The 17650-nt window shown below is 31.1% G+C and overlaps 1 protein-coding gene across 2 annotated transcripts in view; it reads left to right on the top strand.

The window, feature by feature from the left end:
- KLHL1 (kelch like family member 1) overlaps nucleotides 1-17650 on the top strand; it is a 415568-nt gene that overhangs the window by 261251 nt on the left and 136667 nt on the right. For both annotated transcript variants that reach the window (XM_003257428.3, XM_003257427.3), the window contains one exon: nucleotides 14018-14204. In XM_003257428.3, the coding sequence (XP_003257476.1) occupies nucleotides 14018-14204 (187 nt within the window). The remainder of the gene's footprint in view (nucleotides 1-14017; nucleotides 14205-17650) is intronic.

Here is a 17650-nt window from a genome sequence, read left to right as displayed (position 1 = left end):
AGGGCAACTACAATTCAAGATGAAATTTGGGTAGCGACACAGTCAAACCGTATCAGTAGTTTAACAATTCTTGTTTTGAAAAAGTCAACCAACTGAAAACTAGGTTGTCAGATGAAGATATAGCATGAATTTTCTCAGCACAGCCTAATATACTGCGGCTTAACTGTAAGTACTAGAAAATAATAACCATCTGCTCAATTATATTATAAATTACTTTAAGTTAGGAACCAATAAATTATCTTTGCACACTCCAAAGTGTCTGGCATAGGGTTTGACACATTCTAAATTCTATTAATGCCTTTGGTATCAAGATTAATAAATATATTTTCATTTATTCCTGAAGTTTTTTCTCAGTAAAGATGTTTGAACAACTCATTTCATACCTAAACTTTAGAAACTCTACAAAGTATATGCCCAGTGGAATTTTCTTTACTTGGGAGAATTATTTTAATCCCTTATTGACTTACATGATGCATCTACCTTGATGTTTTCACAGGAACTTATTTCACTGATGATCAAAAGAGGTATGTTGAGCTTTGATCAGAGTAAATCTGAAGAAAGCTGGAAATCTGCAAATATAGTGATTAAAATTTTTTCTCCATCTTCTCTTAGTGAAATGAGGAAGCAAAATGCTGACTGATACCTTATAATTAGTGTGAGTCAAATTAAAAGGTTTTAGTTAAAGATAATTGAAATAGGGCTAAAACAAAACCAAAGTTTAACACTAGGTCCACATCATCGTTGAAATCAGAAAATTCATTTTTCCAATTAATCAACTGAATGCTGTCTCTTCAATTGCTGTCCTGAAGATTTGTGTCAAGGTATTTCTGGGACCGTCCTACCATCCGAGTTAACATTTCTGAAATAAAATGTGGGAGAAGTAAGGGAAGAATTCTCAACATTTCTTACAGTTCCAGATGCTTTTTACAGACGTGAGGCCATTACCTATTCTGGATGGAGTGTGAAGGAGTCTTGCAGATTTGTCCCTCTCAAGGAAGCTATGCTTAAGGATGACCATTAAATTAGTACATTTTTCTCGTTAGCTAGTCAGTCTAAGGCTGTGCGTGCTTACCCTTATCTCTTAATTCACAGCAATTTCTTATAAGAAAAACTAAAATAGATGCAGGATAATATGCATAGATGCATGTTACAATAATTTTTCTATTTTACAAGCATTTTACTCATAACAAGATGGCTTGAACCCAGGTTATGATTTAAGACTCCATTTAGCTAATACAGTTCATCAATTTCAAGTAATAATTTCAAGTATTGAAATGCAGTTATTTCTACAAACTATTAATTAGTAAAACTATCTGACTACTAGTAGGTAAATGTTTTTAAGATTTTTTTTCTTAATGATAGTGATCATCTTAGTCTTCATGAGTTGCAGATAGATGAGTTCTGCAAGAAAGGCTGACCCAGAAACTTAGTATAAATGATAACTTGGGAGCTTGTCTGGGACAGGAAAGGTCTATAATAGAGAATAGGGACATAGGAGCATGCTAGACATATTTAGAAAGAGAGAGGAGTCCAGAAAAGGAAGGAGCAAGGGAAATACCAATATCTATTAATATTTTTATTCTAAGATTAATTGTATTGATGCATCAAAAATATGTATCAAATGCTACGTTAATAGCTCAATACATATTTAACATGTTGAAAGTTATTACTTCATGCAACTCTAAAGTCAAAAATGTCTCCAATTAATCTGGTGCTACAGATCAAGTAAGTGTTTCTTTCAAAAGACTCATACTGTCCTCAAAAAGCATGAATGTGCAACTTACATTCTTTTGATTTTGAGTCTGCATCAGGCTCCTCAGTGAGTTTGCAAAGATGGCCTACAAATTCTTATAGTCTGTGTTGCCCGGTCAGAAATAATTTTGTAAAAGAACTAAAGGAAGCGTAGTAGTTTCTCATGATAAATCTGCATATGTTTGAATACATCCTTTTCTAATTATCTTCTTGCAAAATGTGATTATAAGTAACAGAATTTTATAAAAATATACTCTTTCAATTTCAAGCATTAAATTTAAGTAAACACAGCTAGTACTTAAAAAAGGGACAGCTACCTATAAAAGCATAAAAAATAAAAAGTAGTATATATGTATGTTTTTCAGTTGGTGACTAAGTATGAACAATACAGTAATAAATTGTGAATTGAAGAAATTACAGAACATGTAGAAGATAAGGCCTAGTCCTGTGGAGATTTGTTTATAGATAAAATAAAGATAACCTTCAAACGCCATTTAGAAACACAGGGTAAAACTAGGAGTCAGTCAGATAGTTCAAAAGAAGGAAAAAGCCACATTAAAGACAAAGTGCGAAAATTGTTATTGTGAAGGATAGTGCATAGAACAGCCTTGACAATGTAGAAGGTTGATCTGGAGGCACAGTGACAAATGAGCCTAAACAAGGTGCTTAAAGTTACATTAGGAAATACTTTCAGTTGTAGTACATGGAATTAAAACAAGACAGCAGGACAGTGAATGATCAATGTGTATGTTTTAGGATGCTTTGGGAGTAGTTTGAATTCTGTATATGATATCTAGTATCAAAGATAAGAATTTAAATGATTGATCTTTCTCAAAAATTTGGAAAAGTGTTAATGAGAATTTCAACTAGGGAAGCGGCTTTTGGAATGGAAAGCAAGTAGTGAAATGGAAGGGTCATAGACAGTTTCATAGTAATCAACAGTATTTGGGAGTAGTGAAATTGAAGGGTCATAGACAATATTACAGTAATCAACAGTATTTGGTGACTGTTTGGATGTGAGGTTGACCAAAGAGATAAAGAACTTTGCAAAGTGGAATTATCAATGAGCCAGTGATCTCAGGAAGGAAAACAAATTTTGGAAATATGTATTCATATATCATATTCTCAAAAGAAGTTTGAAGTAGCTTAAATAGTTGAAGCTTAAAAATGAAGTGCAGGTAATTAAGTACCCTAAATCATCAATAAAAATAGAAGACAAAGTCAATTACAGGAAGAAGAAGAGTAATAGGAAAAATAAGTTCAGATTTAAATATATGAGTTTGAATTGTTAGTGGAATATTCAGGTTAATGTTTCCTAGTTAAGGGTCAAATCATCTTACAGTGATATCCTTGAGCCCAAATTATTTCTGTAACGGATTTTTGCTATTGAATGTGACTGAAAATAAACATGCTATCAACTGGGTCTGGAATAAATCATTTAGTAATATAGATATTTGGTTGGTTGTTTAGCAAAGAGTTTTCTAATAGACATAAATATAATTATTATTAACTTATGCATTGAATTTGAGATGTGATATTGAACATATTTCTGCTTATGTATTATATATTTTCAAACTTTGGTAATGAATAAATTATTTAAAATAAATTAATAGATTCATGAATGATAGTAAATGATCAATCACTTAAATAGTTCTTGAGCAAATCATGGGGCCTTTAGCTCTCTTAGTGGTACCAACAATAAATAACATTTTTTTCTGATTTTCTGCAAGATTATAATTTAGCATATTTTGAAGCCTTTAAGTGACTACATATATGGTAACTGTTCAAAATCTGATATGACTGATAAAACTAAATGTTGACCATAACCTGAGTGATGAAGTAAATCCTCATGAAAGTAATAGGACCTTAAACTAGACTCTGAAGATACGGGTCATATTTTAATAGAAGCCCTGGAGGAAAAAGGCATTAAGGACAGTAGGATAGAAAGAGAGCATGAGTGTGCTTGGCTTAAGAATATAGCATGATCTATTCCAATGAGAAGAAAGAGATCAGAAGAGCTAACATATAAAATGTAGAATAATGTGCTTCAGCATATTGGGGAAAGTGACTATAGATTAAAAAGAGTTATATTATAGAATTTTTGGCATACTCATCTAAATTTGTTGAATAATGTCTTACAAACAATAACAAACTAATGTATACTCCTAAATATAGCCTAAACATTAAAGAATTAAGATGTTTTAGGGAAACAGAGAGAAGGTTGGACTTGAGTAAAATAGATTAGTGATGAGTGAAAATGATGTTATTCGAGAACTATTATAGCACCTTGGACAAAATAAGCACTGACTAAATATTTGATGAATGAATGAAGGAAGGAATGAAGGAAGGAAAAGCCCTGAGCCCAAATCGGTGCAATTAAATTGTTAAGGATGAAGGTGATGTTCATACAGGGTGGAAGGTTAACTTATTTTACTTTTAGAAATTCTGAGCTTTCAAAATATGGAACAGTAAACCCATGTTAAATAAATAAAAGTTAATCAAAAAGTATAGCATCACAAAACCCATTTTACTTGTTGCTAATAAGAACTTTCATTTGGGTTAATTTTGTGAGCTCTACTTATTTTGATTATGTCATTATTCTTCTGTACTTATACTGTCAGCTTACCAATTATCATTCATGTTAGGGCAATCAACTATTTCTGTATTCAGAATAAAATTAATGAAGCTGCTACTTATTTCATATGCATTTTTTTCTTGTTTCCTCAAATGCTTGAGGAGGAATCATTCAGATGTATCTGATGTAAGTTTTAGCATGTCATTAATTTGTGTTTTCATTTTGAAATGACAGCCATGGAAGATGATTTTGAATGCTCTGTTGTATCTACTTTTCTTTCATTTTTAAATATAAATAATATTCTCAAATAATTTGGCCAGAATAGTAGTTATGTCAGTAGGATGGATTGGGAAATACTACAGTCTCTTAAAATTTCAAGATTCAATTCTTTGCCAAAGTTATTTTTAACTGAAGCTAAAAGGGACTTTAAATGTAAGAGGAGGAACTATCTACTCCTGGGTGGTATACTCTTTCAGGCTGCAGGCTGATACTGACAATGGTAGAGTAAGTCCCACTTGTGGAAACTAAGGCTGTTGGCAATCACATCTACTCAAATAGTAACTAATGAAGTGCTACGAGCTTTGGTGAACAAACTATCTCATACTGCCAAGTTTTCAGCATAATTGTCCATTTTTCTCTCTGTATGTCTTTGAACATAAAGTCTGAAAGGTGGGGAAGGGTCAAACAAAGCTCTCTAGGTATGAGGCACTTTCTGTTTTCACTTGTACAGTTTGACAGTCCTAGCCATGGCTCACGATTTATTGTGTTCCTGGAAAGTTCTGTGATGACTGAACTCTTTCCTTTCACCAGCACCTTAAATAGGCTCAGGGTTCATTTAGCACTGAGTATGATCATTGTTTCCCTGTGGAATGTCTTAGACTTCTTCAAAGCAAATACATAAAATTATTTTATTTGTATTAGATATATTTATAAGACATTGAAATAAAAATCATTTTTCTGCAGCTTATGAGATAGTATTTTATTATTCATGGCTTTCATTTTGTCAGGCACAAAACTTGAAAGGCAAGATATGAAACTGTCATTTATTCTCTAAGGACTGTCACTTCTAATAGGAATCAATTTTGTTTTATAGATTCAAATTCTATGAGTTTATTTTTTAGCACAAGATCCAGTAGGAAAACAAAATTTTGAGATATTATGAAATAAGATGAAGTACATGAAATTTTGTCACTTTATCATGAATGTGAGAATGTTTTCATAACTATGATAGCTCAAGGATATAGTTTTAGGAGAGTTAGTACTTTTTCTTTGGTCTATAATATGTTTAAACTTATTTTTCTCTAAGTATGTATTCAATATTGCCTTCTATTTTGCAGCAGACTCTATGACCAGATGAAAGGTATAGGTGTGATTGCTATGCTTGGTACAGCTCCTATTTTCTTGCCTTTGAATTATGTGGTTTTTTTTGTTAATGCAGTATTACTCTTACTTAAGGAATAGCTTATGATGTAGGTCTTTTCTTATTTCTAGACACAAACTGTATAGTAGGGTGTTGCTATAATTTATATTTCTTAAATGATATTTTAGAAGGTTGTCTGTAATGCAAGTTTTTATAATGTAAATGTTTTCTGACTTTTACTATAAAATTAGAGTGTGTGTCATTTATGTAATAAAAGTAGGTCATCCAGCAAGAATAAATTCATGTATCTTGTTTTGTTTACTTATGATAGTATTGTAAAAGTTATTTATAATGTCAAGCAGCATCTATGCATGCAATATAGTGCAGAGAATCATGACAAGGATTCCAGACAAGAGGGTATTTTTCTTGACACGTTAGATAATTTTTACAGAAAGACGACAGTTTTTTTAAAAAGACACGAAAATTGATTCTATTTTTTTGTTTGAGAGATTGCAAAAACAGTGCAAAATCTAGATATTTGAATGATGCATCCTATTTTTATGAAGCAATACTTTCAGAAGATTATTTGAAATACATTTAGCATCATAATTTATGTATTATTACAAACATTTCAAATAAAATCATATAATACTCTTGGAAAGCTGCAATTTGAAGAGTGTGCACACAGGATTAAAACACTCAACACTGCTTTGATGTGGCTAAACATATGACTATTTTGATCATGTGGTTCAATGTATGAAACCATCAACAAGTAAATTATGGTGTATTATAGTAACAAATTTAATGGTTATTTACAATGAATAATATTTAAACAAATGTATTTATTCATATATATATATATATATATTTTTCTAACCAAAATGAACTTGTTAATAAAGCCAATAGAACTTTAGAAGAGTATGTGAAAGAAAATAATGTTTTCAAACAGGTAACTGAAGGGAAAATATTTATTCTAATTAAAAGTGCATGACATTTCTGGCAGCTGGAATGCTCTAACAAATGTATTGTCAGAAGCTCTAGCTATAAATGGCTAAATTATTCTGATTTTTCATATTGGTAAATTCTGAAAAGTGAGATTATCCTATACGATTCCTGGTCATGTTTGATCCTAAAGCTACTGGCTTGCCATATAGCACATCAGTTATTATTTAATCACAAAGAAAACTGACAAGGTTATAAGGAGATAGGGCATATCTGCAAAGTGACCACCTAGCTAACAGAGTTATTAACGAAAGAACACATTGCCTGTAGAAAAGTCTTATGCTCTGTACCTTTTATCCTAAAATTTGTATATGCATAAACCAGAACACTGGAAATGTTTAATTCATTTGGATAGCATAGAACAGGATTTTAAAAACTTGTTATTTAGTTTGTTCTCTTATATGATAGAAGTATATTATTATCTCCAGGTTACCTAATTAGGTTATAAAGCAACTTATTAATGTTTTTCTTTCTCTTGCAAAGAGATATTGTCCTGTATGTATTATAGTAAAGTATTATGTTATCGTTTACTACATTTAACGAGGCAAACCTCAAATATTGACTTTTTAAGATCTATTTTTCTTTCAAAAATCTACATCTCCGAGCCCACAGGATCTTGAAGCAGTAATATTAGAAATGAGAATTTAAAACAGAAATAGAGTATTCCATTGTAACTCCACTTAATTATGTTTTACCTTGATACTCCACATGATTTCAAGATATTTTGTTCGTTACCTTCATAGAAATATTCGTGTTAGTATTCAATTTTATCATCATTTTCCAAAGAGCAAGTGCTAGTATAAGTTATAGAAAGACAGTATCTCATTTTTTCTGTGTTTATAAAATGTACTTGAAATTTTGCCAGGTATACAGAAACAATATACATGAAATAAAATAATAGATACTTTTAATTTCAACTACATAATATGGTTTCATATTTAAGTTGAAATTGCTCACAGAGTAAACAATACCAAAAACTAGCTAACTTTTATTTCTGCTAAATTTTTTGCATAATATAAATAGTTGAAACATATTTTTGTAACACTAAAAGGTACAGCAGAATGACAAAGTGGGTAAGTTTTCATTCTGTTTGATTTTCTTCTCTGAGAAGTACATTCATTGAATTTGCAATTTATTTGTAACTATTATTGGTGAAATGTGTTCAGTGTTGATTCCTATAAGACAACAAAATGTGTTTTGTAATAAGCAAGGAGACTTTATTATACCTATTCCACTATGAAAGAATATTGCCTATACAAAGCCTTTGTGTATCCTCTATAAGTCACAAGAAGATATTTATGATTCCAGTGCTTGGCCTGGGTTATTTTAAAGCAGCCTTTGCACTGTGGTAAAATGGTGGGGCTTATGTACAGTTTATATCATAATAGCTTAGGATTAGTGTGCACAGCAAGGTTAGGCTCTTGAAGCAAGTGTTGAAGGTCAAGTTCTAGTCTTGCTAGCTATTTTTGTGGGTTCACAGATGTCTCATCCTGTGGGAGCAAATATTTCCTGGATCAAATACTTATTTTTTTTTTAGTTTTCACCATAAATTGACATAGGAACAAAGAAGCATGTCCTGTACCAGTTCCAAGATGTGTGCTAAGAAAACAGAAATTTCTTTTGTCCGTATGAAGTGAAGGGATTTAGATTTCTGGTTCTTATACACTGCGATGTTTGTTGTCTTAAAAAATAAATAAAAAACCCAGAAGAAAAACCTTATTGCTTGAATCAAATTACTCAGAAAATGAACATTTTATAACAAACTGGCAATAGGAAGCTGGGTAGTACTCATAATAAAATTATGATCAATCGCACCTAGTAGGATCTGTTATGGGCTGATATTTCTGTCCTACCCAAACTCACATGTGGTTGTCCTAACCTCCCCCAGTAATGCTATTAGGAGGTAGGGCCTTTAAAGGTAATTAGGTTTAGATGAAGTCATTAGTGTTGTCAGAGATGAAATGCAAACACAGGCTATGGTGTTTATAAGCAAGAAACTGTTACAAGTAATAATTTAAAAATATACAACAATAGGTTACAGTGGTTATAAATAGTTTGTCAAAATGCGTAGGAGTAGGCCAAAGTTACATTTTACACAATATTTTATTCATAAAAAGGAAAATAGTATTTGAATACAGAATACCTTGGTCATTTTATTAAATACAAGACACATTTTAATTTAATTTAATTTTATTCTTATTTATTTTTATTTGCCATGTCATATATTGAAACAAATAATTCATAATATGTTTTTACGTGTATATCTATGGACATTGAACATTGTATTTTTTTTAAATTTATTACTTTAAAATATTATAAACCTAGGCACATAGAGTTGATGATCTTTCAATACTTTATTTTTATAGAATTTATTTTTTCTTTTATAATTATCCATTATTTATAAAATTTGATATAATCCTTATATGTCTTTGCATGTATTTGTAACATTTTCTTAGAAATTGAAGTTATTCACAAATTATCATTAATTAATCAATAACATTAGTCTATTGCCTTAAAGTTGTCCAAGTAAATGTAAATGACGAGTTAATAGGTGCAGCGCACCGACATGGCCCATGTGTACATATGCAACAAACCTGCACGTTGTGCACATGTACCCTGGAACTTAAAGTATATAAAAAAAAAAGTATAAGCTAACACAGTAAGCCTTTTTTGATTTGTAGCTGTACAAGAATTCACAAGATTAAACCTCAGTAGAAGATACCACTTATTGAAATTTCATTTAATCAATCTTGTACTTTGGACATCATAAATCATTTTTAAAATTACTTTTACTGTACCACTAACATATAATTTTTAAGTGTAAAATATGAGAAATTAAACTCAAGTCCTATTTATGTAAAAATACTATGCTAAAATTATTTTTACACGGTACTAAAGTCAAGAAGGCCTACGGTTACTTGTAAGCTAAAATTAATCCACCCTAATTAGTTAAAAGAGTCATCAAAATACTAGGCATAGCATATAAACTCGTTTTAATATAAATTATTCTCTGCATTCATATGCCAAAATTTAAAGATATTTGAATCTATGTCATGAATCTACTTTTCTAAAACCTAAGCTGTTTCCAAACTCTTGGATTCACTTTTTTATTCTGTTATAATTTTGCAAAAAGAAACATGAAAAAGGAGTACATTTCTAATTTTTTTTCTATTTTTTTGTTTTTTGCTTATTTGTACAAATTTATGAAGTACATGAGAAATTTTGTTACATGCATATAGTGTGTTGTGATCAAGGCAGGGTATTTGGAGTGTCTGTCACCCAAGAACAATACATTTTTGTTAGGTATAGTCACTCTACTCTGCTATCATACATTGAATGTAATCCTTCTTACTGAGAGTTTTACCCTTTAACTCAGTTGGCTTCCTTGTCCTGCGTATCTCCCACTCACCCGTTACAGTCTCTGTTATCTGTCTTTCAACTCTCTACCTCCATATAATGAATTTTCTTAGCTCCCACATAAAAGTGAGAACATGTGATATTTGTCTTTTAGTGCCTGGCTTATTTCACTTAAGATAATGACCTCCAGTTCCATACATGTTGCTATAAACGGCATGATTTTATTCTTTCTTATGGCGAAGTAGCATTCTATTGTGTATATATACCACATTTTCTTTATTCATTAACCCATTGATGGACACGTAGGTTGATTCCATATCTTTGCTATTATAAATAGTGCTGCAATAAACATGTGAATGCAAGTATCCTTTGATATACTGATTTCTTTTCCTTTGGGTAGATATCCGGTAGTAGAATTGCTGGATCAAATGGTAATTCTACTTTTAGTTTTTTGAGAAATCTCCACATTGTTTTCCATAGTGGCTTTACTAGTTTACCTTCCAACGAACACTATGTAAGTTCCGTTTTCTCCTCATTCATACCATCATGTTATTTTTTGTCTTTTTAAATAGTCATTCTGACTGGGATAAGATAGTATTTCATTATGGTTTTGATTTATATTTCTCTGATGATTAATGATGTTGAGCATTTTAGCACATACCTGTTGGGCCATTTGTATGTTTTCTTTTGAGAAATACCTAGTCATGTCCTTCGCCCACTTTTTCATGGGATTAGTTTTTTCTTGTTGAGTTGTTTTTTGTTTCCTGTACATTTGTCCTCTGTTGGATAAATAATTTGCTAATATTTCCCCCATTAAGCAGATTGTCTTTTCACTGTGTTGATTTTTTTCCTTTGTTGTGCAGAAGCTTTTTAATTTGATATAGTCCCATTTGTCTTTTTATTGTTTTTGCCTGTGCTTTTGATGTCTTAGTCATAAATCCTTTGCTTAGACCACTATTTATGAAAACTTTCCCTAGGTTTTCTTCTAGTGTTTTTATATTAATGGTTTTGCAACTTACATTTGTGCATTTAATTCATTTTGACATGATTTTTGTATATGGTGACAGGAGTCTAGTTTCATTCTTCTGCATGTGGCTATCCAATTTTCTCAGCACCATTTATTGAAGATGGTGTCCTTTCCCAAGTGTAAGTTCTTGTTGACTTTCTCAAAGATCAGTTAGCAGTAAATATGTGGCTTTATTTCTGGCCTCTCTATTCTGTTCCCTTGGCCTATATATCTATCTTTAGAGAAATACCGTGCTGCTTGGGTTAAGTCAGGTAATGTGATACCTCCAGTTTTGTTCTTTTTGATCAGGATTGCTTTGACATTTGGGCTCTTTTTTGGTTTGATATTTTATATATATTTTAGAATTGTTTTATCCAATTCTGTGAAAAAATGAATTTGGTAATTTGAAAGTGGTTGTGTTGAGCCTATAGAATGATTTGAGCAATGCGGTCATTTTAATGATATTAATTCTTCTGATCTGTGAGCATGGGATTTTTTTTATTTGTTTGTGTTATCTTCAATTTCTTTCGTTAGTGTTTTGTAATTTTCCCTGTAGAGATCTTTCACTTCCTTAGTTACATTTATTCCTAGTTTTATTTTTAGTCATTGTAAATAAAATGGACTACTTGATTCTTTTTCTCAACTAGATTGTTATTGGCATATAGAAACAAGAAACACTACTGACTTTTGTATATTGATTTCATGTCTTGCAACTTTATTTATCAAACCTACCAGTTTTTTGTTGAGTCTTTTGGTTTTTCTAGATATAAGACTATATAATCAGTAAAGAGGAGAAACTTGACTGGATGGATGCCTTGATTGGATGCCTTTTATTTCCTTCTCTTGCCTGATTGTTCTGACTAAGACTTCCAATACTATGTTGAATATGAGAGGTGATATTTAAGGGGAAAAGTTTAAAGATTTTTATTTTTTATTTGTAATGTTTTAACTATTTATCTAGTTAAGCTATTCCTAATGTGTGTTCCAAATGAAAGAATAGTATCTTTATGATCAACTAATCCCAAATGTTCCCAAAAGAGATGAAAAGGAGAGAAGAAAAATGAGAATTCATGAGAGCCAGCTTTACATATACATAAATTTAGTACTGTAGAGGTTAATTATTTTTCTTCTGTGGCAATGAAGAGTCAGACACAAGAAACTGTATATTTGACACACAGATGGTCAAGAGTCATTGAAGATAGATAGAAACATAAAGTTTATGAACATCGCTGGGCCCTTGTTAGAAATAGTCCCTTTGGTGAATAAAAACAAAAAATTTTACTAAAAATAGTAGTCCTTTCAAAACTTTCCATTGGAGATCTTCTATACATATATATATATATATATATATATACACACACACACACACACGTATATACATATATATGTATATACGTATATGTATATATACGTATATATATATGCGTATATATATACATATATATAAGTTAATGTTCAAAATAAAAGTGGGTAGAAAGGCGGCTAAGGTGTTAGTATACGACAAAAGGAAACTGAGCTAAGAATGTAATTAATCATCTTCACTTATGTAATTCCAAAGCATCTAGTAACTAATATTACGCTTCTTATTCAGATTAAAACTGTTCTGGGCCAGGCATAGTGGCTCACACCTGTAATCCCAGCAATCTGGGAGACAGAGACGGGTGGATCACCTGAGGTCAGGAGTTCGAGACTAGCCTGGCCGACATGGTGAAACTCTGTCTCTACTAAAAATACAAAAATAAGCTGGGCATGGTGGTGCATACCTGTAATCCCAACTACTCAGGAGACTGAGGCAGGAGAATTGCTTGAACCCAGGAGGCAGAGGTTGCAGTGAGCCGAGATCACACCACTGCACTCCAGCCTGGGTGACGGAGTGAGACTCTGTCTGGAAAAAAAATTATACTGTGTATCTTACGTGTTTCTATACTCTTTGTGGCACCTCTAATAGTTTTATATATTAGGTAGGCTTAAACATTTTAATTAAAGTCATAATTATAGTGTTTAATTAGTCACATGCTACCATTTTTATTCATTCAATGAATGAATGTGTACAGATGTGGTACAATATTTTTATCAATGTACAAGAAAAGATCAGTGAGTAAATGCCAAATTTTCTACTTATTTATTTTCTAAATCTATGGGACACATTTTATTGTCACTCAAAGTTAAACAGGATCCATTAAAAAAGAAAAGGAGAGACTGAAAGAATCAAGGAGAAAAATAATCTAAAGAGCGAGAAAGAGGAAAATAAAAGATACTTTGGATGTGTGCAAATAAATGTACACAAAATAATTTGCAGAGACAATAACCTATTATAGCAAAAAAATAGACACAATATACTTTAAAACTACTAGTCTCACTCTATTGGTCTCTTGGGTGCTGAATTTTGGTATAAATTTTTCACTATTGGAAACTATCACTTTGCCTGATACACAACTTTTAAATTCCTTATATAATTAAAGAGATGTTATGAGGAAATTTTTTTCATCTTTATTGAGTTATTTTGAATTTAAAAGAGATTTAAACTATATTTGAAACATTTTAAATTAAATATATGAACACTTATGATAAGCTTGTAATGGCTTAATTTGTTGAAGTCTATTTTCAACAAATTAAATGTCTTTCACCTGACATGTTTATGGCCAACACAAGTAACTATACTTGATTTTCAGACAGCTTTCATAAAAAGAAAATGAATGGAAAAGCTGATCACTATAAGTGTTTTTTTTACTCTGTGTGGTAAAATGATAAATAATATTGAATCAAAAATAATATCCATTCTGTCTCTGTTGAAAGCCATTCATTTTACACATTTTTATTTGTTACTGTAATGAATTCTTACTACACCTTGCATCCTGCTCAATATAAGGATAATATCACAGACATTCAACTTCTAATTTTAAGGAATGACATAATGTTCATCTCTTTGAAAACATTATTAACAGCTATTGTGTATTATTCACAGATATTGGCTGACCTAGAAAATCATGCATTATTTAAGAATGATCTGGAATGTCAAAAGCTGATTCTAGAAGCAATGAAATACCATCTATTGCCAGAAAGAAGAACTTTAATGCAAAGTCCGAGAACCAAACCCAGAAAATCTACAGTTGGAACTTTGTATGCCGTAGGAGGAATGGATAACAACAAAGGTATATAATTTTGGATTTATATAACTATACATCCTGTGTTATACCGTGATGCAGCTTTAATATTGTAATGGTTATACCACAAAAAATTACGTAAACTCAGCTTTAATTGTTGTAATTTAAGATTAAGGGAGAAATTAAATATCTCTTTAATTGTAGTTGCTTTCTGCTTCTTATTCATCTTTAAGTTCCTTATTCATTTCTTGTGCATTATGTACAAGAGTTCATATAAAATAAAAAAGAGATTTGAATCACTTAACACAAGCCAAACAATTTGTTGGATATACTGAGAATGCTATTTCAATGCTAAGAAATGTGAAATGCAAGGCAAATTCTTGCTGGGATCTCAATTATGAAAAGAATCTCTGTCTTTGAGAAGCTGAGAATCTCATGTAGAAGCCAGATAAATAAATAGACAATTATAAAGAAGTATAAGAATGGTGAAAGTTATAATTTATAAGTTTAATTGTGTTTACTAATTTAGTCCTTCAAAAGAAAATGAATCATTTGTTTAAAAACTAAACATACGCATTTGAAGATTTTATTCCTACATTTTTAGAGTTATTGGAAAAATCTCCAAAAATTTGTCCTCTTCAGATTTTCTTATGTCTGTCTTAATTTTCATGAATAAGTACACAAGAAAAATAATACGCAAAAAGTGTAATTTTCATGTTTGTTTCTAATAAATGATATAATTAACCATAAGATATTTCAAGTATTTATTTAAAAAGCTGGAATTGGCAATAATAGAATATGACCAAATATCCAACATATTTTTTAAAATTGTTATTAAGATAAATCAGAACAAAAAAAAAACTTATTTCAATCACTGTGAACTGAGATTTCAAAATTGTAGCTGAAGGGAAAAAACTTATGTAATCAATAGAAAATGACACATTCTCATTTGTTGTCTGTCAAAAAGATATCCTATGGCTGTTAGATGGTTTTCATAGTTTATTTTTAGAAAAGAGCAACTCCTGTAAATATGAAAATGCAGAAGCCTAAAGAAATGAGATTTATTTTACAAGTACATAGCAAATCAAGAGAATAAAAGGGCAAAATGTTTGTCATCACATGGATGAATATAGGCACTCATAAAAGAGAATATTGGTCCTGGGAGAAGGTACTAAAGCTTCGAATACACTATTATTGAAGTAGGAAAGCCTTAGAAACTTCCTTAAAACACAATATAATATCTTCCATCTGGGATAGTCTCTTTCCCAAAAGACAGAATCCGGATAGTGATTTTGATGTTTACTTCAAAAAATATTTTATATATATATATATATATATATATATAGAGAGAGAGAGAGAGAGAGAGAGAGAGAGAGAAAGAGAGAGAGAGATGTATGTCTATATATATAGTATAACTATATATCCATACATATTATTTATATAGAAATATACCTATTTATTATTGTATTCAATTTCCTCTCTCAGACATTACATAGCTAGGTACCTAAGTATAGGTATATTTAGATTTACTAACATTCTTGAAGTTGTTACTTTTGTTGCTTGTAGTCATTACTTACATTGTATGTGTGAAATTATGTTATTAAATTTTTGAAAGACATTTCAAATTGCTTTCTAATTATTATTCACATGGAAATGTCACAGTTTACTTGAGCTTAACCCTATTATTGAACACTTTGCTGGTATTCAATTATTTTTTATATAAATAATACCACCATTAGCACCCACATTCATAAAAGTTTATCCTAATCTCTGAGTATTTCCTTAAATATACACCTAGATGAAAAATTAGCGGGTGGGAAAGAAAAGCCGTTGTGATATATAAGCTTATTTATTTTTCAAAAATATATAAGAATTTATAATATTACCAAGTTATACAGAGTGCCAGTTTTACTGTCTTGTCAAAAAAATTTTGTCTTAAAAAACCTTTTTATATGAGTAAGTTTTAACATAACAAAATATAAAGAATCGTATAATCGATCCCCAAGTGTTCGTCATTACATTTATATTTCCCTTCTTAGTAGTGAAATTGAAATTTTTGTATTTTCATTTTTTATGCATTTAGTCACATATATAATAATGAATACTGATATATTAATACCTCTCTTCTAATTATTGCATTTTTTTTGCAGTTTCTTGATCATAGTTTGGTCAGTAGTAACAGCCTATGGTACAATCCTGTCATTTTCTTTATTTTAAAGGAAATAATGTTAATACTTCAGAAGTCTGCTGTAAATATCTAGTAGGTAGCATAACACACCTGGCAATGTTTGAAAGAATGATGGATATTGTATAAGAAAATATATAGATGCTTTGAATAACATTAAGTTTTCTAAGACATAATTTACTTTATTTTACGCAGACACTTAGAGTAAGAGAAAATTGCCTTCTTCCAAACAAGAATTGGATGATTTGAGACTAAGAGTTAGCGTTTGTGAGGACTGCCTTACTCTTGTTTGGCTTTCAATAGCTTTGCCTGGTTCTGAGATAAATCTATGCCTTACAACTATTTATAAGCTAAGTTTAGCATCTTAGCTTCCATTTTCTGCCTGGATTTCTGCCTCTTGCTGTGTACATCTTCGAAATCAGCAAATGCCCAGAGAAGACAAGCGTGTGGCCCTGCCATTCTCTTTTCTGAGGGACAGGAGTCTCAGGTCTTGACTGCCTTGATTGCCCTGAGCTGCAATTTGTGTCTTTTCGGCCCCATCAGACTGCCCAGAGGCCTCAACCCACATGTATTGCAAGGTCTCTAAGCCTAGAGCTGCTTGTGAATCAATCATTTCTAAAGGCAAAAATGGCAAAGAATGTCAGGCTCATTTCCATTCACATCCCCTCTTTCTGGGACTTCAGGCTTTTAAGTATCAGCTGTATTTTTTAGTCTCTAATGTCTTAAAACAGCTAAATTTTGTACTATGAACTAAAGCTTTATAGTTACTCATGTGGGAACAGTTTGTCTGACACAAACTACTCCATCATGTTTAAAAGAAGCCCCTGTGTATTTGTAATTTTGAGGTTGTCTACTTCTGAAACTTCTTGAATTTTTTCAGATTTATATATTTATGAATTTTAATGTTCCTACTTCACTTTTTTTTTTCATTCTGTCCGTTATTTCTTAACAATTACACATTTTATTTTATATCCTGTGGCTAATAATTTCAACATCTGAAAGATTGGGGTCTAAATCTGTTGTTTGTTGTTTCTGACAACTCTCACTCATGTTAGTTTGATTCCTTCTGTGTTAGGTAATATTATTTTAAAGTCATAATTAATTTTCTTTACTCTCTGGGACTTCTTAGGGGCCTAAATTTTGCAGATGCCTTCCTCTAATGAGCCTGAATCTGCTTCAACCCAGAACCAAAGGCATCACTAACTTAGAGCCATGCCGGCCCCCTTTAACCATCCAGGCTTAATGCAGCATCTCTGGTTCCTTGTTCTCCCACCTTGTGTTTGGCCCAAGGCAGATGCTCCAGATCTTA

This window comes from Nomascus leucogenys, chromosome 5, assembly GCF_006542625.1.
Source record: "Nomascus leucogenys isolate Asia chromosome 5, Asia_NLE_v1, whole genome shotgun sequence".
Taxonomy (NCBI): Eukaryota; Metazoa; Chordata; class Mammalia; order Primates; family Hylobatidae; genus Nomascus; species Nomascus leucogenys.
Note: the sequence above shows the minus strand (reverse complement) of the source record. Positions and strands in the feature narration are given on the sequence as shown.